The 21955-nt window shown below is 40.5% G+C and overlaps 1 protein-coding gene across 1 annotated transcript in view; it reads left to right on the forward strand.

Moving 5' to 3' along the window:
* EBF2 (EBF transcription factor 2) overlaps positions 1 to 21955 on the forward strand; it is a 218835-nt gene that overhangs the window by 126039 nt on the left and 70841 nt on the right. The window contains exon 7 of the mRNA XM_066267085.1: positions 14636 to 14717. Coding sequence (XP_066123182.1) covers positions 14636 to 14717 — 82 coding nt within the window. The remainder of the gene's footprint in view (positions 1 to 14635; positions 14718 to 21955) is intronic.

Below are 21955 nucleotides of genomic sequence, written 5' to 3' on the forward strand. Positions count from 1 at the left end.
AACAATGAAGAAAAGGGAACAGACAAAACATCTCTTAAGGGCATTTAAAAGAAAGGTTCCATCCTTGATAAAAAGATTTGGGAATCTTCAAAAAGTTAGTGATTCCTGTGGAATTAAGAGAGGCGTTAGAATCAATGAAGTTTGAACTAAAAGGAAAATTGGAAATAATGATTCCTCGAACCTCATGTAGATTACAGGGGTTGGGTTAAGATTAGGCTAATATAATCATAGTATGCTAAACTGACAACACCCTGGAATATTATTAGCCTTATCTGAATGCCTTTTGTATCAAATTCTTGACCTGATTTTTGTCCCAGTTTCTCTTTTGTATCAACTAGGTTTAGTTTTTCCTTTAAGTAAAAAAGAAAAAAAAAGTTTAAAATAATTCTAATGAAAGCTGGCTGACTTTACTATGGGTAATATAAGAAAATCTATGAGAAAATCTATTTTGCTAAGGCAGACACAGAATATTGAAATACCTGGTTTTAAGTTTTTATGTGGGTTTGGCAATGCAGTCTGAAAATGGCTAATACGATACCCGACCTGGTGTTAATAGCCAATGATAATTCCATATGTACCACCTGCTACCTGTCAGGTTACACGTTCTTTCTCTTTTCCTTTTCTGGCATGAAGATTACATTAGCTGTGAACATGGGTCTTCATGGCTGGAGTGGAGGCAGGCTGTGGCACTTTTCTAGACGAGACAGAGCTTTGATGTCACTATCATTTTGCTTTCTTTTCTCCAGTAATCCCTTCTTCCCAGTTCACCTCCCCCCATCCACTTCTATGAAGCCATTAAAAAGCACAACATACCATCTTGATTGAACTTGGGAACTGGAGAGAGAGAGATGAGAGAAGAGAAAGGAAGGAGAGAGAATGAATCACAAGTATAAACTAAAATGTTTATGGAGGAAAATCTTCCTGCCCCCCCCCCAATGAAATTTCCTGGAATGCACAGATGAGAAGAACACCCATTAGCCAAAGATGTGGATGTGTTAACTAATTGCTTTATACCTTGGTGTCTAAATGTACAGTCATTCATCTTTCTTTCTAATAACTTGTCAGGAGTTTCTCAAAAGCCTGGCCACATGGATCATACTTGCTTCTTCTCTACTGTCTCTCCCTGGCACAGATTTTGAAATTGGCTGGGCAAAGTTGAAGGAAATATCCCAAAACAAAAACATCCCAAAACCCAAATCTAAAGCAAACCACTTGCCTGTCACTACATGCGATTTGCCTGGTGAGTGGTCTGGCTCTGTCCATCTCCAAGCTCTGCTTCAGATAGCATGAGGGGGCTCACCCAGAACTCTGTGGGAGACAGGGGAAGAGCCTCTCTTCCACTCTGAGTTCAAACTTTAGGCCATTTATTGCTTTAGAAGAGACCCACACACATTCCTTGACTGTTGAGAAATAAGGTTTCCTATTATAACCATTCAGGATGGATGCTTGACCTGTGGTGGCGCAGTGGATAAAGTGTCAATCTGGAAAACTGAGGTTGCCTGTTTGAAACCCCAGGCTTGCCTGGTCAAGGCAAATACAAGAAGCAACTACGAGTTGATGCTTCTGGCTCCTCCCCACCCCTTTCTCTTTCTCCCTCTCCTCTCTCTAAAAATCAATAAATAAAACAATTTTTTAAAAAGATGGAATATGGGGGAGGGTCTAAAAGATAAGCACAAAACATTAGAGTGATCTTTTTTGAAGAGTGAAGATATTATCAAAGATTTTCATGGCCATTCATATATATATATTTGAAGATATTAACTTTAGCCTCTTATTAGTACGATTGCAACTGTTATGTTCCTTCTGAGTAACTACAAAAGGCACAGAAAGCTCCCTTTCTTTTAGGCTTTAAAAAATCTTCCTGAACCCATTTAATCTCTTCAGATGGAGACTGAAGGCAAAGGCTATGGTTTGATTCAGAACGGCTGTCCGAATATCATACCTTTCCAAACCCTTCAAGTAGTAGTATGGCTTGGCTCAGAAAAATTGTTGCACCTTTTTCCAGGTGCTTTCAAAATATTTTTCTCACTCTTGTCAGTCACTGCAATGGCCCCATGGGGTAGCTGTTTTGGGTTCTCCTTCCAGATGAGGAGAAAAAGAGGGATCTAGGGTGAACCTCGCTCAAGGCAGAAGCAGAAGCTGCCCTTCGGTTTGGCTCCCTGGCCACTGCTTCTGACTATGGACAAACCTCTGAGGTGCTAGGGATCTTTTTAGCTTTTTTCTCAACTCCCAAGCTAGCTTATGTCTCAGCTTTGTCTAGACATTATATATAGTGCTGGCCAGTAGTAAGAAGGTATATTTGCCATAGCAATGAACCTGGGAAAATCATTTCCTATTCTTCAGAAGTTCCTGTTGTGTATAGAATCACTATAAAAAACTAAGCCGCAGCGATAGGAAGCCAGGCACGTTTCAGCCGGCTCTCCGCTTCTGGCCTAACACTCTCTTGGCCACTGAGCTTAGTGACTCTGCTGAGAGGAAGGGCCAAGGAACTCAGCATTTTCTCTAAAATTACTTCTCCTCTCTCTGAAAGTTTAAGCATGTTCCCTCCCAGAACATGCCTTCCCCACTTCCTCTTTCCAGATTTGTCCTCAATTTACATGACTATCTATTAAACTTATCTTGACCTTCCAGATTCCCGCTATATTTAGAATTTTCTAACAAGTCATCTGTACCTGTACCTTGAGCTCTCCTAAGCCTCGTTTATATTTTGGGTCAAAATCCAGCTAGCTTTGTGCTCAGTTGTCAGTCTATATAGTTGCACATTTTCAAGCACACAGATGCATGTGTTCCACTGAGACGACTCTTCAGCTTTAAAGAGGGTCCCTTCATTGTAATCATTACTGAAAGGATACAGTACTAATGGAACTTAATTGTTTCCACTAGATGCATCTCGGGTGTTTTTGGCAGCCAAAATGAAAATGATTCCAAATACCATCAAAGGGGCTTATACGCAACCCAGCATGCACAGAGTGTTTTGATATATGGTGGAGTGTTAATATCATTATCTCTCCTAATACAACATACGGTTACTTTAATCCTCGCCCGCCTCTGTGATCTTAGAAGATCCCACAGATAGAAGGCAAAGAATAAAATTTTATACACAAGGAGACAAAGGGAGAATTAGTCCCCAACCTCTGAATGCAATGCTTTTTTATTGTTTGAATGTTGGCTTCAAACATGTACCTTTATCAACACTGACTTCTATATCTTCCACGCTAGTTTGAGTTTGTATGCGACATCAAACATACCTTTTCACACATGTTCTTTCCAGATTTTTTTTTAACACTTACTTAGCAGTTTATAGAAGGAAGTGAATGATCTCCTCAAGCTGCTTAGAAATTAAAAAAAATCTGTGCTTATTAATTATGCAGGATTAGTCTAATTATAATTCAGCAAATTAATTAGCGACAGAAGGTGTTCTGAAACATTGGAGTACATTTGCATGTTAAATGGAGAGGCTAGTCTGTAATATATGTAAATTTATGCATGGCTTCATAGTTTAATTTAAAAATTTGCAGCTGCATATGGTATGGGAGCAGGTGAAAAGTCAGTTTTAGTTTAATGATGCTAACAAACATTGGATGATGTCCTGTCTTAGCAAAAGAATGCACTCATCTGCTAATCTACAACTCTGTCCTAAGAATATAGTATTGCATAGATGCTCAGACTCAAGGTCACTAGTGAATGGACCCATAGGTGCAATCAGGATAAGGTGGAAAACTTCAGAGAGAAAGTTATGATAGGAGGATCCCAAACTCTGAACATTGTCCACCACATTATCCAACATTGCTAGTTGAGTCAGTTGGCCTTAGTCTCGGGAAAGTAGCATCCAGCCTGTGTGAGGAGGGGGTCCCTTTTTGTCTGACTGGTATCTATTCTAGCAGGTGCAAAAGAGTTGTCCAACCTTGATTACCTTTCCAAATATTCACATTTGCACTTCATTTCAATTTCCTGGAGCTGTGGGAAAGTTATTACCGAGTTATGAATTAATGGTAGGGTAGAGAGTTTTTACACATTGGCCTCAACCATCTGGCAAAACACTAAAACCAGCGGACCAGGCAGCAGCAAAGGGCTCTTGGTGTAATTGGTGTTCACTGCTCAGCCTAGCATAGATGAGCTTGGGGGGAGGGCCTGTGCTGGAGGGGGAGGGGAAGGCGACAGAAGGGGAGAAGGGGCACTAAGGAAATAGGACGGTAAGGACCCATTAAGCTGATGGCAGGCTAATAACTTCATTTCTCTCCTTCACCCGAGTAGTCATGGCATTAGAAAGGGAAATAGATTTGTATTGTCATTCTGAAGTCTCACTGCAAGATGTTTCCTAAACTCCGTCTGTAACATGTTCAGCTTCACTCAGTCTTTCTTCCTTTTCTTGGTGAGAAGAGGAAGGGATACTGTGAAAAAGAGGATACGGTTTATAAACCGAGAAAAAAGAAAATGATGTAAGTGTGCACATTGCAAAGAGTCTGTAAAGACATTTTGTGAGAACCATTGGAATTATGAACATGCTCTTTGTGTTCTTTCATTCCAAGTTCGGCTCAAACAGTTCAATTATTATTTTTACTAACGGTGTCAGATTTACATTCAAGTGCAAAAACAAGGACTTTTCCATAGAGGTATTTTTCCCTGCAAGCCTCATGGTGCCAAGTAATGGAATTCAGAGGAGTGAAGATATGTCTGAATATAGAAGAAAAAATCCAACCTATAACCCCAGGTTCACAGAAACTATAGTGTGCTACTGGTCAGAAAAAAGTGGAGAATCAATGTGGCTGCCTTGTTTTGGCAACTGTGTACAGTTGGTGGCTCGCCACTTGAACTATGGGAGACATTCCCTCCAAAAGAAATCATGAAATGGCTGGGAAATGAAGTCTAACCATACAGAGTCATATTGCACAATGTGGGAGTCGCTCTCTCCCAGTGCCTGAATGGATACAGCAGATCCTACCCCCCAAGCAGTGTGTTTGGTAATGAAGACACTATTGCCAAACTTCCAGGAGCTTGTGATTGGTGTGAATGCCGAATAGAAAATGGCCTGTTGCCAGTTAGGAACTGGAGTTGAGTGCATGGAGCTCTGATCTCTTGCCTGACCATTGTTTACTGAAAATAGTGATGAGGATTTTGACCCACTATATTTTTGTTCTTTTCTTTTTGTTCTATTCCTGCAATCTGTTGTGATAGATTAATTACAGGTTTCTTTTCTATCTCTTCCTAAAAATTAAGGGAAGATCTTCAAGTGGAATATTTATAAATACTGGAGAGATAAGAATGCAAAGCAAGAACGTCTCTGGTAATTTTGTATAGAAAATGGCCATTTCAAAATATGTGTGTGAGCCCTGGCTGGCTAGCCTAGCGTATGGAAGTCCCAGGTTCAATTCCTGGCCAGGGCACACAGGAGAAGTGCCCATCTGTTTCTCTACCCTTCCCTCTCTACTTTCTCTCTATCTCTCTTCCCTTTCCGCAGCCAAGGCTCCATTGGAGCAAAGTTGGCCTGGGCACTGAGGATGGCTCCATGGCCTCCGCCTCAGGTGCTAGAATAACTCTAATTGCAATGGAGCAATGCCCCAGATGGGTGAGCATCACCCCCTAATGGGCATGCAGGGTGGATCCTGGTTGGGTGCATGTGGGAGTCTGTCTCTCTGCCTTCCCGCTTCTCACTTCAGAAAAATACAAAAAGTAAAATAAAATAAATAAAATGTGTGTGTGTGTGTGTGTGTGTGTGTGTGTAAAGGGATTAATTCAAGGGAGGGCATAAGCATGTCTGGTGAAAGGAGAAGGAGCTAACTTACTAGGTGCTGGTGTTTACACTAACACTTAGCATAGATAACTATTCCTCACCACTGGCATAGAAAATCTTGTTACATAGGAAGAAGTAAAGGTCCCTAATTTTCACAATAAATATTAAGCAAGCAAAAAACAATAATAATTATAGAAGAGTTGACATCATGTGGAAATGGCCTGAAAGGAACACCCCAAAGACTGAAATGATTTGTAATGAAAGGAATTAACTTGATGGTCTATTTAAACAGTTCCAATGTAGGAGATTCTCCTCCATCCCAAGTAACACTTTCAAAATTTCGCTTGGTTAACTTGATTCTCAAAAAATGTTTTCTGGCCCTGGCTAGTGGCTCAGTAGATAAAGCATTGGCCCGGCATATGGACGTCCCAGGTTCAATTCCCAGTCAGAGCACACAGGAGAAATGACCAACTGCTTCTCCCCAACTCCCTCTTTTCTTTCTCTGCCTCTTCCCCTCCTGCAGCCAGTGGCTCAGTTGGTTTGAGTGTGGCCCCAGGTACTGAAGACAGCTCCATTGAAGTGCATCAGCCTGCAGTGCTAAAAATAGCTTGGTACTCAAACATCTGCTTTAGATGGGGTTGCTGGGTGAATCCTCGTTGTAGTGCATGCTGGAGGGAGTCTGACTCACTATCTCCCCTCCTCTCACCTAAAAAAATGTTTTCCAAGATTTAATTCAATTTGTGTTACACATTTGACTTCAGGCTTTTTTTCCCCTTTCTTTCCTTTCCTTTCCTTTCCTTTCCTTTCCTTTCCTTTCCTTTCCTTTCCTTTCCTTTCCTTTCCTTTCCTTTCCTTTTCTTTTCTTTTCTTTCTTTCTTTCTTTATGAGAATAAACCTTCCTCACACACTCGAGCAGTTTTCTACATTCCTTCTGCAGAGGGCTGCAGCTATCTGGTGTGTGCCATCTTTGCACCATGTGGGTTCTTGAGCTATCTTGTTTTCTGAGTATCTGCTAGACTTGTTTATCTTCCTCTGCACACTCCAAAATGGCCACAGAATTTTTAGAGAATGCAGTCTCTGATATGAATGAAAGCCATTTTTTGTTTGCTGGTTTGTTTTGTTTTGTAACATGCAGAATGACTCCAATCTCACTTCCAGAGAGTAAGATGCAGGACACCTGGGAGCCCCCTGTAGGTCCATAAGCACCTAGCCTTCTGAAATGAGGGGCTGCTTGGCAGTGTGTCCCACCTCGCCTTCAAAAGAAGCTCTGCTCTACTCCTGCTGGCGCAGCAGCCAGAGTCCCTCTTAGCCCTTCCTCTCACGAGTTGTTTGACTTTGGGCAAGTATGTCCTCTCTGAGCCTTGTTCTCCTCCCCTGTAAAATGGGAATGTTAATGCTTCTACTCTCAGAGTTGGTGGGATCAAATGAAAACATTCATAGCAAATAATATGTGGTTAATAAATATGGCTATTTATTTATTAATATTATTATAACTATCATCATAATTAGTCCTTCAGCTAGGGTCAGTTAGGGAGGTTGAACACAGTTGGAAGTAAGAAAGTTAATTGCTAGAAAAATTCTTTGAACTTAAATTTTTTGGATCTGAAATGGGATTTTATTGAAATAGTCTAGTTAATAAACATTAATGTTAAATGACCCTTCCATAGGAACATCTGTAGAGATAGAAGATTCTATACTTACTCTGTTTATGTATTTATATTTACTTTTAAGGGGTTGTATAAATAAATGGATTACACAGCAAATTAGCTTATAAAAAGGAGTATTTGATGTAAGCTTAAAGAAGCCACTCAGTCAAAGATTTTTAGTCATCCCTCCTTTCCATGGATCTTCTCAAATCTTTGTGCTGGCTGCCATCTTATCAAGCAGATCTCAAGTGCTAAGCATTCTCAGATGCCTGTTGTCAAGTCTGTAGGGCATGACAAGAGCAAATGGAGAGTTTGACTTCCCAGGGTCTCTTTAAATTTGTGGACTTGAGTGAGATTCTCAGGCCCACTCTTCCCTTCCCTTCCCTTCCCTTCCCTTCCCTTCCCTTCCCTTCCCTTCCCTTCCCTTCCCTTCCCTCCCCTCCCCTCCCCTCCCTTCCCTTCCCTTCCCCTCCCCTCCTTTCCCTTCCCCTCCCCTCCCTCCTTTTCATTTCCCTTCTCCTCCTCCCCTCCCTCCCCTCCCTTCCTTCCTTCCTTCCTTCCTTCCTTCCTTCCTTCCTTCCTTCCTTCCTTCCTTCCTTCTTTCCTTCCTTCCTTCCTTCCTTCCTTCCTTCCTTCCTTCCTTCCTTCCTTTCTCTCTCTCTCTCTCTCTCCCTCTCTTTCCTTCTTTCTATGAGAGGAGAGGAGAAGAGATAGAGAGACATGCTTCTGCATGTGCCCTGACCAAGGTCCACCTGGCAGCTCTGTCCAGTGTTGATGCTCAAGTCAGCCAAGGTATTCTTAGTGCTGGAGCTGGTGCTCAGACCAACCAAGCTATCCTCAGTGCCTGGGTTCAATGCTCAGACCAACAAGCTATCCTCAGTGCCTGGGGCTTGAATGAGCCACTGCCTATGGGGAGAAAAAGAGAGAGAGAAAGGGGAGAGGAAGAAGGTAAGAAGCAGATGTTTACTTCTCACGTGTCCCCTTACCGGGATCAAACCCAGAATGCCACATGCTAGGCCAATGCTCCATCCACTGAGCCAATTGGCCAATGCCAGTCAAAGCCTTTTCTCACCTGGGCTGACATCCAAACCATCAACAAATTTCTCAAGGGCAAGTCATGTTCAGGCCAAGGCGGGCCCACTGCTGCTCATCACCTTACTTTGGTTGCCCGGGTTTGGGTTTTGTTGGAGGTTTTGGGGGAAAGAAAACATGTTCTTTGTTGCTGGAAGCTTCAAAGAGGATATTACAGTGCGGCCCTAGATTATAGCTAGAACATTATCATTGTGTGTTTCACTGGTGTGAAGTGGAAAGCAATTGCTTAGGGGTTTTCCTACCATATAGAGCAGAGTGAGCTGCCACTCAGGTCATTCTCAGAGTAAGAAAATGGCCCTTTGGGTGTGTCCCTCTGGCACAGCCTCTCACTCTGCCCAATTCCCCGAAAGAGGTAAGCTTGAGAGGGCCTTAGGAGAAGAGAGGTATCTGCCTATCTCTTTCAAATATGATTTTGTGATTCAACCTATCCCTACACTGGGTAGAAATCATAGGAAAGTGTTTTAAAGGAAAGGGGTTACCTTGTTTTCAGAAGCAGTCCCAAACAGTGGAAGTCAATTGCCTTTTAGTTTATAGGACTCTGGAAAAGCATGTTTAGTAGTTAATCCAGATAAATTGTGTTTTCCTTAAAAATCAATGCACATAGACCTTTCAGCACCTTCATGGTTTGTGAGGCTATATCAATCCTGTCTGTGGCTCTGACTTCAGGGGTCCTGCCCACTTACGTGGCCACTGTGGCAAGGAGAGAACCAGATACAGCAAACTGCACTTAGCCTTTGGAGAGAGAGAGAGAGAGAGAGAGAGAGAGAGAGAGAGTGTGTGTGTGTGTGTGTGTGTGTGTGTGATGGCGTTCTGATCCACATGGTGTATACATGTTCCCAGAGTAGGCAGAATTAGATTTTTAAAAGGGGATAACTTTCAAAATGAAAGAGACTTCATAAATTATTTTGCACAAAGTAAGGCTCTGCAAAATGGTAGCTGTTACTGGTGCCAAGTTCACACTCTTTAGATATTCATCCTCGTCTCATCTTTTCGTTAAAAGAAGCTTTTGCACCTTCCACTGTTTTGCATTACAATTTTTAAAGAAGGATTTTAGACTTCAAAATAGAGGTAAATTGAATGGCTTCTTCCACATAGCTGGAGAAATATTATGATGTGCTGGGTTTTGTACTAGTCAGGTTATTGGGTATAATCTTAGAATCTGGCATGAATATTAAGTAGGCGCCTTTCTGTGATTTACACTTCTTTGTGCCCTTAGCTCTGCACACTATTGCTACCTCTAGTCTGAATCTCTGTCTCTATTGGGGGTGGGCTCAGCACATGTCTAGAGCCACTTTGGAGCTCTTGTTCTATTCCTAACCAGGGCTGAGTGTTCCGATAGTCCAGTGGTTTGGGAGGGAAAGAGATTTCTTGGGTCCTAGGTAAGCCCTGGGATTGTATTCAGACCCATATTCAGAGGTCTCCTGACTCATTTCAGAATCTGAAGAAACTTATTTTGAATAGTTTGGTTGTGTGCTCCATGAGGGCAAGGATCTTGTCCATCTTGTTTGACGGCATGCCTGAAAATTTGTGTTAAGTACTGCTTACTTAATAATTGATCACGGCCCTGGCCGGTTGGCTCAGTGGTAGAGCATTGGCCTGGCATGCAGAAGTCCCGGGTTCAATTCCCGGCCAGGGCACACAGGAGAGGTGCCCATCTGCTCCTTCGCCCCTCCCCCTCTCCTTCCTCTCTGTCTCTCTCTTCCCCTCCCTCAACCAAGGCTCCATTGGAGCAAAAGATGGCCTGGGCGCTGGGGATGGCTCCATGGCCTCTGCCCCAGGCGCTAGAGTGGCTCTGGTCGCAACAGAGCAACGCCTGGGATGGGCAGAGCATTGCCCTCTGGTGGGCGTACCAGGTGGATCCCGGTCTGGCACATGAGGGAGTCTGTCTGACTGCCTCCCGTTTCCAGCTTCAGAAAAATACAAATAATAATAATAATAATAATAATAATTGATCAAATGAATAAATACTGGTAAATGAGCTCACCAGGGGTTTTCAGTAGTGGCATTCACTTCTGTGCCACTATTTTTGACCTAATGCATCCTCTTGGGGTGCCATAGTCCTCTCAATCTTCAAAAACCAGACCCCTTTGTGGTTTTGTTGTTGTTTTTGCCTTTTTCAGACTGTGTTTTCTTAAGTTTCTTTTTAAAACGGCTATCCTGAAATGCTATTTACTTAGCATAAAGTTCACCCATTCCAACTGTATAGTTCAGTGGTTTATAGTATATTCACAAAGTTTTGCAACCATCACCACATTCTAACTGGTGCACAAAACATAGCATGCCAGATGGAATGTGTTACTAGAAAGGCCCAGGTTTAATTTTTTGTTTCTGTCACTTATGAGCTGTGTGATCTCGGTCAAATTTATATATTCTTGGTGCCTTTGTTTTTTTCTAGCTGTGAGATGATTTGTCACTCATAAAGCTGTGGGAAATAAATGAGGCAATGTATATCAAGAACATAGCTGGGAGCATGGCGCAGAGTTGGCCTTGAGCTAATCTTCGTCCCCTGCCCTCTGTGACCCTTGACCCCTTCAGCTGCTGGAACACACAGCCTGGTGAGCAGAGATGGCTTTGATCTGTGACATTGGGCTCTGATCTCAGACATTCTTGAGTCACCTTCACCTGTCTTGGAAGCATAAGGAAAGGACACTAAAGGAAAGGTGCATCTTGCTTGATGATCTGCTCGTCAACCTCACTATATCAGCAGCTCTGGCCAAGGCATCAGCCAAGACGCTCCCATTTTCTACTCATCAGCCATCCTTGCTTATTTTCCTCTCAGTCTCAGGTTGGGGGGTTTGGCCGATCTCTAGGAAGACCCCTGCAGCCACCTTCACTCGGGCTTCAATAAGTCATGATCTTCCTGTTTTCAGTGGTTTCTTCCCCCAATTTAGCCCTTTCTGGAAGGTTTCCATTCTATGTATTTTTCTTAGCCATCATAGAATATAAATGTTGGAAGGAACCCTAAGAGTAATCCAGTTAAACCTTCTTAACATTTGAAGAAACCGAGGCGCAGCAAAGTGAGGTAACTTGGTTACAAAGTTTGTTGATAGCAGATCAAGACTAGCCCACTGCCAGCATTTAATGAATATTTGTGGAGTGAAGGAATGCCCTTTGGTGCACTCTGTTGCCTTAGTTGACCTAGGAAGCAGATTAAAATTTGAGGGTTTGAATTCACTTTTTTTTTCTGGTTCTTTTTCTTTTTTTTCAATTATAGTTCACTTTAGTTCACATTTTGATCCCACTTCTCTATTCCTCTTTACCGATAAAACAAGGACAAACCTGTGTTGTTAGCATTTACTCTTGAGGAATGAGATCAGAGGCCTACAAGGTGTCCCATGCTAAGTGGGTATAATATTTATGTAGTCAACATTGTTTGGGGGAAGTGAAAACAATTTCCATTCTGATGAGAATCTGCACATTTGGTCTGAATCTTCTAATTCATTTTGGTTTCCCATTTCTGAGTACAGAGAGCTGACATTTTCCAAGCAGCTCTGACTTTGGAGGGAATCTAGACACAGGGGATTTGTTCCCTCTAAGTTATCCTGTGGTTAATGGCTGGTTTGGTTAGTGAAGGGTTCCATACCAAACCCCTGAGCATGATTCGTGAAGGGGTGCTGGGAGGGAGGTGGAAGACTTCAGTAAAAAGAAAGAAGAAAAAATTGGAGATGTCAGTAAGCCCCGCATTTTTTTTAAGTTAATGTTTAAGTCCACATAAAATATCCAGGTCGTAATTTTTGGTGCTGGCCATTTAGAAATAGAAATAGTTATGTCTCTTTTAGAAAGTACAATATAAGAGAATTCTCTCTCTTTCTTCCCCTGCTCCCTCCCTCTTCCACCCCTCTCTTAACCTTTGCGAACAGAATGTTCTAGCTTAGTGTGCAGGAGCTGTGTGGATTGCATGCTCAGGCCAACAGACCAGTCAGAACAGGGCGTCTTCCACCCTAAGAACTGTTAAGAGTCCTAATTTAAAAATGCATAAAGCCTTTCAGCAAGCCCCTTGTTTCCCTACATCAATTTGATTTTATGTAAACATTTATCTCCTTTTCACTTTTCCAACCCACTGCCTCATTCCTATAATAATGCCTTTATAAACATTAATGTTTTCACCAGATACATTTTGGAGGATGGGTGGGATGGGGAAAAGGAAGTGTAACATACACAGAATGCATTATAAGAGGCCAGTTGTGGGAAAACTTTCCCGAAATCAAAGAGTGAGTTAGTGAGAAAAAGCAATTGATTTGATTTTTTTTTTGGGGGGGGAGAAGATATAGGAGGGGAGAGGTAAATCACTGATGGGGGTGTTGGAGGGCAATGTGGTGTGGGGGTGAGGGCTATTGTTTGCAGAGGGGCCCAAGAGAGAAGCAGGCGAGTTTCAAGTCTGTCAAGAGAGCACCTCAGTACATTTTCTGTGCCCGTGGATGACTTTTCTGTGAATGCACAAATGGAAGACTGTTTCCCTTAAAAAAACAACATGTTTGGATGCTGCTCCATTTTTTCTTAAATAAAAGCAGCTCTGGTTGTACCGTGCTCCGCCGGCTCTGGGTAGACATCTCCCGCCCTGTGCAGTGAGGGGCAGGCTGAGTGCCTGACTCTGAGCACCAGGACAGGATTGTGGGGCATCCTCTCTGCCTTGTCATCCTGCAGGTCACTCGGTGGACACTGCCCGCTTCACAAAAGATGGGATGAGAGATGTGAAAAGCAGATGTTATAAAATAATGAAAAAATGTTTAGCTGTTACCTCTAAATTCACACCAACCTTATTCATGAGATGGGATCAGGAACACTTGACCAAATACTTTTAGCAACTCTAGAGGAAAAGAGATTCAAATCCTGAAAAATAAATAAATAAAACAACACTTTCCCAAAAAATAACGCCCTGAAGAGTGCAATTCCTATTCTCTCCTCCTTTAGCATTTACTGTTTATCTTTTTATCAGGTTTTTCTTTAAGTGCAAAATACCACCAATTGGAACATTCTCTAATTCTTTTGTGTGATTTTTAAAAAATTAAAAAAAAAAACCCAAAAAACAAAAAACAGAAGGTTGGCATGAGAACGTGTCACCAACCATTGGTTTAAAATAGAATTTTTGGAAACAATGTTGATTTTTACTTAATTTTGTTGGTAAATCCTGCAGAAAATGTATATCTTTTCCTTTAAAGTTCTAATTCAAGGCATGGATGTGAGAGTTGTGAAGGGACTTTGGGACTGCGTAAAATTTCGTTGTCATAGTAACAGAAAGGGAAATAGGCCTCGCTCACCTGGGACTTTAACACTGCAAAAGCAGGATTTTTTTTTTAAGGGAAAGGACTCTGCAAGTAAAATAAATGAAAAACTTATTGTATTTTTAAACAAAATTCCAAACATGAAATACATAAATGGCTGAAAAAGCCACTTCTGCCCTTTTACCCTGGTGGATATACTTGTCTGATTCAAGATGCCAGTTTTTAAATTGCACAAATAGTTCATTTAGGAGCATATCGGCTTAAAAAAATATGCCTTATGAACGATGACCTCAGACTGTTATTGTGTGCCTTTTCATATTTTCTGGTTAATCTGTAGAAGGTCTGAAAGGACATTTACACTTGTTATTAATCATACTCCCCCAGTGTGTACCCTGCACAGACTGACTCTGTCTTTGGATAGTAACATAACATTGTCTGATTTTTATATATACGTCAGTTGAAAATATCAGGCCCCTTTATGTGTGAGGGCGTATGTGTGAGATGTGTGAGCAGAGAGGTGTGTGGCCAGCGGAAAGCCACATATGTGAGGAGCCCTGGGATTCTGGGCTAAGTTGTTCCTTTTTTAACCCTGGAGCAAGACATTTTTGTACTGTAGGAGTAATTGCTATTTTTGAAGCCTTTTTTTTTTTTTTTTTTTTGGAGAGAGAGTACCTTGGGAACTTGGGGGCGGGTATACAGACCAGAACCCAGCTTGTGAACCGCTTCACAGTCCTCTGTAGTGATGGAGCTGACTTGTGACTAAAAACATCCCAAACTGCAAATTGCAGAGGGTCAGCAACACTCCTCCCCAGGCAGGGCCAGCTGAAATTCCCCAGACCTGAAACACAATCACTTCCAAATCAAATCGAATAGAAGGCAGGGATGGATAGTCTCTCTTTAAAAATGTTTACTTAAAGATGTAACCCATTGCTTTCTTTTCACAGATTCTTTTTAAAATTTTTCCTCAAGTGCAATCAGAATTGTTTGAAAACAGCAGGAAACCCGAGGGACATGAGGCGGTTTCAGGTAAGGGCCTGCACACTTTTCCTGTGAAATAAGTCATCCTGTTTTCTCTCTCCTTAGCCTTCTTTTCGCTTTTCTCTTTTTCTTAGAACACATGATTCAACCGAGGTTACTATTGCTAACAATGAAAAGATAACTGTAAGGGATAACCCTCATAGATAGCATTGAGGGTTGCTTCATTTTATAGTGTTTAGGGCTTCAGCCTCCAGTGTCAAAGCCCCGGGGGACCGGCACCAACCCAAGCTGGAGATTTGATTTTAAGCCCCCAGGCTGCTCTTCGCACACACAGCTGCCCACAGCGGGACGTGTTCTTGATATTCAGCCACTTTGGGATTTCTCAAAGCCGTTTCTCGGTGCCTTCTGCAAGCAACAGTCTCTTTCTTCCCTTTTCCACCGATTAACTATTCAGTGGTCTCTCTCGGAGTCTTCCGGAAAGCCGCAGCCCAAACAGCCGTGGTCACTTTAAGATCGCAGCATGACAAGACCCGTGGGACAGTGACCCAGCTGCCTGGCAGTTAAATCTGCCACCGGTTTCATCACCCTTGCCACTGATGTACTGAGGATGCAAGCTAATAAAAACACAACAGCGAGGCAAAGTGTCAGGCCGGAGCTGAAGGAGGAGCAGCCCCTCTGCGCCCCCTCTCCATCCTTAATTTTTGAAGGACCCCCATTTAATCCAAGTGGCTTTCCTGCCACTTATGCCCATTCAAGACACACAAGTGCTCTCTTCCCCGCAGAAAAATTAAAAGCAATAGTATTCAAGCTTGAGATTAAAAAAAAATAATCCTGGAAGCAACAAGAGATGGGGGATGATGAGCCTTGTGTTGGAGGTGAAGAAAGCGAGGTTGTGGGAGTTGAAACCACTTACCTCCAACCACAAGAAGGACATGGTAGAGCTGAGTGTGGCTGTCTGATAAACTCTGTTCCCCAACTTGGTTTTGCGAGGTGTGCAGCAGCTAGGTGGATGGCTTTGCTGTGCCCTTTGGAAATTCTTAGTAATTTCTGAACAAGGGGCTGCACATAATTATCTTACATTAGACCCCACAAATTATGGCTTGGGAACCAAGTCATGAAAGAGTTCATCAGAGAGGGGGAGGCACACACAGTCCAGAGAGAACTAATTCAAAAAAACCCACGTTTTGTTTTTCACCGCATCGTGGTTATCAAACAATCTTACTGGGACATTTCTTGTTAATTATTTAACGTTATAACCAGCCTCTCAGAAAATTAAACCCCTCCTCTCCACACTGTGTGATACGAAGACAAATAAAATAAAGCCAGCCGTCTTGGGACCATGTAGGATCATTGCACACAGTGAAGATTGTGGCACTATACTATTATGGAAATGTGTGTAATGGAAATGTAAATAATTTCAGTCCAAAAGAAAGTGTGAAATTCAAGAGCGTTCTGAAATGGTTCGATGACCACAGCTTAACTTTCCCTCCTGGAGGAAACAGGGGGACCAGAAGCTGGCCATGTGGACTCCCACACCCGTGTTCTCTCCCACTACTTCCAAAGTTCTAAATTTGAGAAGACTCATAAATTTGAGAGGCTCTTAATGAATGCCTTGTCATTTTATGTGTCCCAAATTGCAGAAATGTACTCACTAAGCAAATGCATGCTAATATTTATTTTCTCTATGTTTTTAATAACTCACTGAGGTTTACAATGTGCCTGACTTTTTAACAGGGTTACAATAGAGATTGCTGGTCCCAACATAAAAGGCCATTTTTTATCCTATGTGAAAATATTTGACTTTGGCAATGGCAAGGGAAAAGATGTTTTTAAAAACAGTTTTTTTATTCTAGTTTTGTTTCTGGGGTAGAGCTAAAGACAATTGGTAGGGTTTGTTTTTCTGTTGTTGTTGTTATTGTTGTTGCAGTTTTTTTTGAGATAAAATTCATCTTATGTATCATTCAACATTTTAACCATTTAAAGGTGTGCAGTTCAGTGGCTCATAGTATATTCACAATGTTGTGCAACTGTTACCACTCTAAGGGAATCCAGAACATTTCTGTTCTCCCAAAAAGAACTCCACACCTCCCATTTCCCTTTTCTCCCTACCGGAAGGCAACCACTGGTCTTCTGTCTCTCGGTCTGTCTGTGGACTTTGCATAGAAATGGAATCATACAACATGTGGACATTTGTGTCTACTGTCAAGGTTCATCCTTGTTGTTCAGTAATTCATTCTTCTTTTTAGAGCTGAGTAATATTCCATTGTAAGAATATATCACATTTTGTTTAACTTTACATCAGTTGATAGATACTTGGGTTGTTTTGACTTTTTGGCTTTTATAAATAATGCTGCTATAATACATTTGTGTACAAGTTCTTTTGTGAACAAATGTTTTTCATTATCTTGAGCACATATCTAAGGGTGGAATTGCTGGGTCATATGGCAACTCTATCTTTAACTTTTTGAGGAATTGCCAGACTGTTTTTCTCTTGTGGCCCCACAATTTTACATCTCCATCAGTAATGTATGAAGGTTCAATTTATCCATATCTTTACCAACACTTGTTATTTTTTTGGGTTTTTTTGTTTGTTTGTTTTCTTTTTTAATTCTAGTCATACACTGAGAGTGAAGTGGTATTTCAGTGTGGTTTTGATTTTCTTTCCCCAATGATTAATGGTTTTGAACATCTTTTCTTGTACTTATTGAACATTTGTTAATCGTCTTTGAAAAAACATCCATTCAAATCCTTTGCCTACTTTTAAATTAGGTTATTTCTCTTTTTATTGTTGAGCTGTTAGGGTTCTTTCTATATTTGGGCTACTGGGCCCTTATTGGATAAGTAAGTGATTTGGTAATATTTTTTCTCATTCCATCATTGTCTTTTCACTTTCTGAAAAGTGGCCTTAATTTAATACACAAAAGAATTGGCAAATTATATGCTGCAGTCAGATTTTATTAAGAGGATAACCTTCAGTGAAAGCTCTTTTCTGTGGAGAAGGCTATTAAGGAGAAAGTTTTGAGAATTTGGTAAAAGCTATAGTTCCTGTCCCACACCAAAGCTACATTTTTTTTATAAATAAATTTTTATTAATGTTATTGGGGTGATATCAATAAATCAGGGTACATATATTCAAAGAAAACATGTCCAAGTTATCTTGTCATTCAATTCTGTTGCATACCCATCACCCAAAGTCAGATTGTCCTCCATCACCCTCTATCTAGTTTCCTTTGTGCCCTCCCCCTCCCCCTCCCCCTCTCCCTCCTTTCCTCCCCCCCCCCCCCGCCCCCAGTAACCACCACACTCTTGTCCATGTCTCTTAGTCTTGTTTTTATGTCCCACCAATGTATGGAATCATGTAGTTCTTGGTTTTTTCTGATTTACTTATTTCACTCTGTATAATGTTATCGAGATCCCACCATTTTGTTGTAAATGATCTAATGTCATCATTTCTTATGGCTGAGTAGTATTCCATAGTATATATGTGCCACATCTTCTTTATCCAGTCTTCTATTGAAGGGCTTTTTGGTTGTTTCCATGTCTTGGCCACTGTGAACAATGCTACCATGAACATGGGGCTACATGTATCTTTACGTATCAATGTTTCTGAGTTTTGGGGGTATATACCCAGTAGAGGGATTGCTAGGGTCATAAGGTAGTTCTATTTTCAGTTTTTTGAGGAAATACCGTACTTTCCTCCATAATGGTTGTACTACTTTACATTCCCACCAACAGTGAATGAGGGTTCCTTTTTCTCCACAGCCTCTCCAACACTTGCTATTACCTGTCTTGTTGATAATAGCTAATCTAACAGGTGTGAGGTGGTATCCTTTTGTAGTTTTGATTTGCATTTCTTTAATAAGTATTGAAGATGAGCATCTTTTAATATAGCTGTTGGCCATTTTTATTTCTTCCTGGGAGAAGTGTCTGTTCATTACTCTTCCCATTTTTTTACTGGATTGTTTGTTTGTTTGTTGTTGAGTTTTATGAGTTCTTTGTATATTTTAGATATTAGGCCCTTATCTGTGCTGTTGTTTGAAAATATCATTTCCCATTTAGTTGGCTGTCTGCTTATTTTGTTGTCAGTTTCTCTTGCTGAGCAAAAACGTTTTAGTCTGATGTAGTCCCATTCATTTATCTTTGCCTTCACTTCTCTTGCCTTTGGAGTCAAATTCATAAAATGCTCTTTAGAACCCAGGTCTATGAGTTCAGTACCTATGTCTTCTTCTATGTACTTTATTGTTTCATGTCTTATATTTAGGTCTGATCCATTTGAATTAATTTTAGTATAAGGGGACAAACTGTAGTCGAGTTTCATTCTTTTGTATGTGGGTTTCCAGTTTTCCCAGCACCATATGTTGAAGAGGCTTTCTTTTCTCCGTTGTGTGTTGTTGGTCCCTTTATTGAAAATTATTTGACCATATATATGTGGTTTTATTTCTGGACTTTCTATTCTCTTCCATTGGTCTGAGTGTCTATTTTTCTGCCAATACCATGCTGTTTTGATTATTGTGGCCCTATAATATAGTTTGAAGTCAGGTATTGTAATGCCCCCAGCTTCATTCTTTTTCCTTAGGATTGCTTTGGCTATTCGGAGTTTTTTATAGTTCCATATAAATCTGATGATTTTGTGTTGCATTTCTTTAAAAAATGTCATAGGTATTTTGATGGAAATTGCATTAAATTTATAAATTGCTTTGGGTAATATGGCCATTTTGATTATATTTATTCTTCCTATCCAAGAACAAGGAATATTTTTCCATCTCATTGTATCGTTTTGATTTCCTTTAACAATGCTTTGCAGTTTTTGTTATATAGGTCCTTTACATTCTTTGTTATGTTTATTCCTAGGTATTTTATTTTTTTGTTGCAATTGTGAACAGGATTTTTTTTTAGTTCATTTTCTGATGTTTCATTGTTGGGATATAGAAAGGCTATGGACTTTGTATGTTAATTTTATATCCTGTGACCTTACTGTATTGCTTTATTGTTTCTAGTAGTCTTTTTGTGGAGTCTTTGGGGATTTCGATATATAGGATCATATCATCTGCAAAAAGTGATACCTTTACTTCTTTTCCAATATAGATGACTTTTATTTCTTTCTCTTGTCTGATTGCTCTGGCCAGACTTCTAGCACCACATTAAATAAGAGTAGAGAGAGTGGACAACCCTGTCTTGTTCCTGATTTAAGGTGGAAAGTCTTCAGTTTTATGCCATTTAATATGATGTTGGCTGATGGTTTATCATATATGGCCTTTATCATGTTGAGATATTTTCTTTCTATACCCATTTTGTTGGGTGTCTTTTTTTTTTTAATAAATTTTTATTAATGGTAATGGGATGACATTAATAAATCAGGGTACATATATTCAAAGAAAACATGTCTAGGTTATTTTGTCATCAAATTATGTTGCAAACCCCTCGCCCAAAGTCAGATTGTCCTCCGTCACCCTCTATCTAGTTCTCTGTGCCCCTCCCCCTCCCCCTAACTCTCTCCCTCCCTCCCTCCCATGTCCTCCCTCCCCCCCCACCCTTGGTAACCACCACACTCTTGTCCATGTCTCTTAGTCTCATTTTTATGTTCCACCAATGTATGGAATCATGTAGTTCTTGTTTTTTTCTGATTTACTTATTTCACTCCTTATAATGTTATCAAGATCCCACCATTTTGCTGTAAATGATCTGATGTCATCATTTCTTATGGCTGAGTAGTATTCCATAGTGTATATGTGCCACATCTTCTTTATCCAGTCTTCTATTGAAGGGCTTTTTGGTTGTTTCCATGTCTTGGCCACTGTGAACAGTGCTGCAATGAACATGGGGCTACATGTGTCTTCAAGTATCAATGTTTCTGAGGTTTTGGGGTATATACCCAGTAGAGGGATTGCTGGGTCATAAGGTAGTTCTATTTGCAGTTTTTTGAGGAACCACCATACTTTCCTCCATAATGGTTGTACTACTTTACAGTCCCACCAACAGTGAATGAGGGTTCCTTTTTCTCCACAGCCTCTCCAACATTTGCTATTACCCGTCTTGTTGATAATAGCTAATCTAACAGGAGTGAGGTGGTATCTCATTGTAGTTTTGATTTGCATTTCTCTAATAACTAATGAAGCTGAGCATCTTTTCATATATCTGTTGGCCATTTGTATCTCTTCCTGGGAGAAGTGTCTGTTCATGTCCTCTTCCCATTTTTTTATTGGATTGTTTGTTTGTTTGTTGTTGAGTTTTATGAGTTCTTTGTAAATTTTGGATATTAGGCCCTTATCTGAGCTGTCGTTTGAAAATATCAGTTCCCATATAGTTGGCTGTCTGTTTATTTTGATATCAGTTTCTCTTGCTGAGCAAAAACTTTTAATTCTGATGTAGTCCCATTCATTTATCTTTGCCTTCACTTCTCTTGCCATTGGAGTCAAGTTCATAAAATGTTCTTTAAAACCCAGGTCCATGATTTTAGTACCTATGTCTTCTTCTATGTACTTTATTGTTTCAGGTCTTATATTTAGGTCTTTGATCCATTTTGAATTAATTTTAGTACACGGGGACAGGCTGTAGTCGAGTTTCATTCTTTTGCATGTGGCTTTCCAGTTTTCCCAACACCATTTGTTGAAGAGGCTTTCTTTTCTCCATTGTGTGTTGTTGGCCCCTTTATCAAAGATTATTTGACCATATATATGTGGTTTTATTTCTGGGCTTTCTATTCTGTTCCATTGGTCTGAGTGTCTATTTTTCTGCCAATACCATGCTGTTTTGATTATCGTGGCCCTATAATATAGTTTAAAGTCAGGTATTGTAATGCCCCCAGCTTCATTCTTTTTCCTTAGGATTGTTTTGGCTATTCGGGGTTTTTTATAGTTCCATATAAATCTGATGATTTTTTGTTCCATTTCTTTAAAAAATCTCATAGGGATTTTGATGGGAATTGCATTAAATTTGTATATTGCTTTGGGTAATATGGCCATTTTGATTATATTTATTCTTCCTATCCAAGAACAAGGAATATTTTTCCATCTCATTGTATCTTTTTCGATTTCCCTTAACAATGCTTTGTAATTTTCATTATATAGGTCCTTTACGTTCTTTGTTATGTTTATTCCTAGGTATTTTATTTTTTTTGTTGCAATCGTGAAGGGGATTATTTTTTTGAGTTCGTTTTCTAATATTTCATTGTTGGCATATAGAAAGGCTATGGACTTTTGTATGTTAATTTTGTATCCTGCGACCTTACTGTATTGGTTTATTGTTTCTAATAATCTTTTTGTGGAGTCCTTCGGGTTTTCGATGTA

This window comes from Saccopteryx bilineata, chromosome 1 (genome assembly GCF_036850765.1).
Source record: "Saccopteryx bilineata isolate mSacBil1 chromosome 1, mSacBil1_pri_phased_curated, whole genome shotgun sequence".
NCBI lineage: Eukaryota > Metazoa > Chordata > Mammalia > Chiroptera > Emballonuridae > Saccopteryx > Saccopteryx bilineata.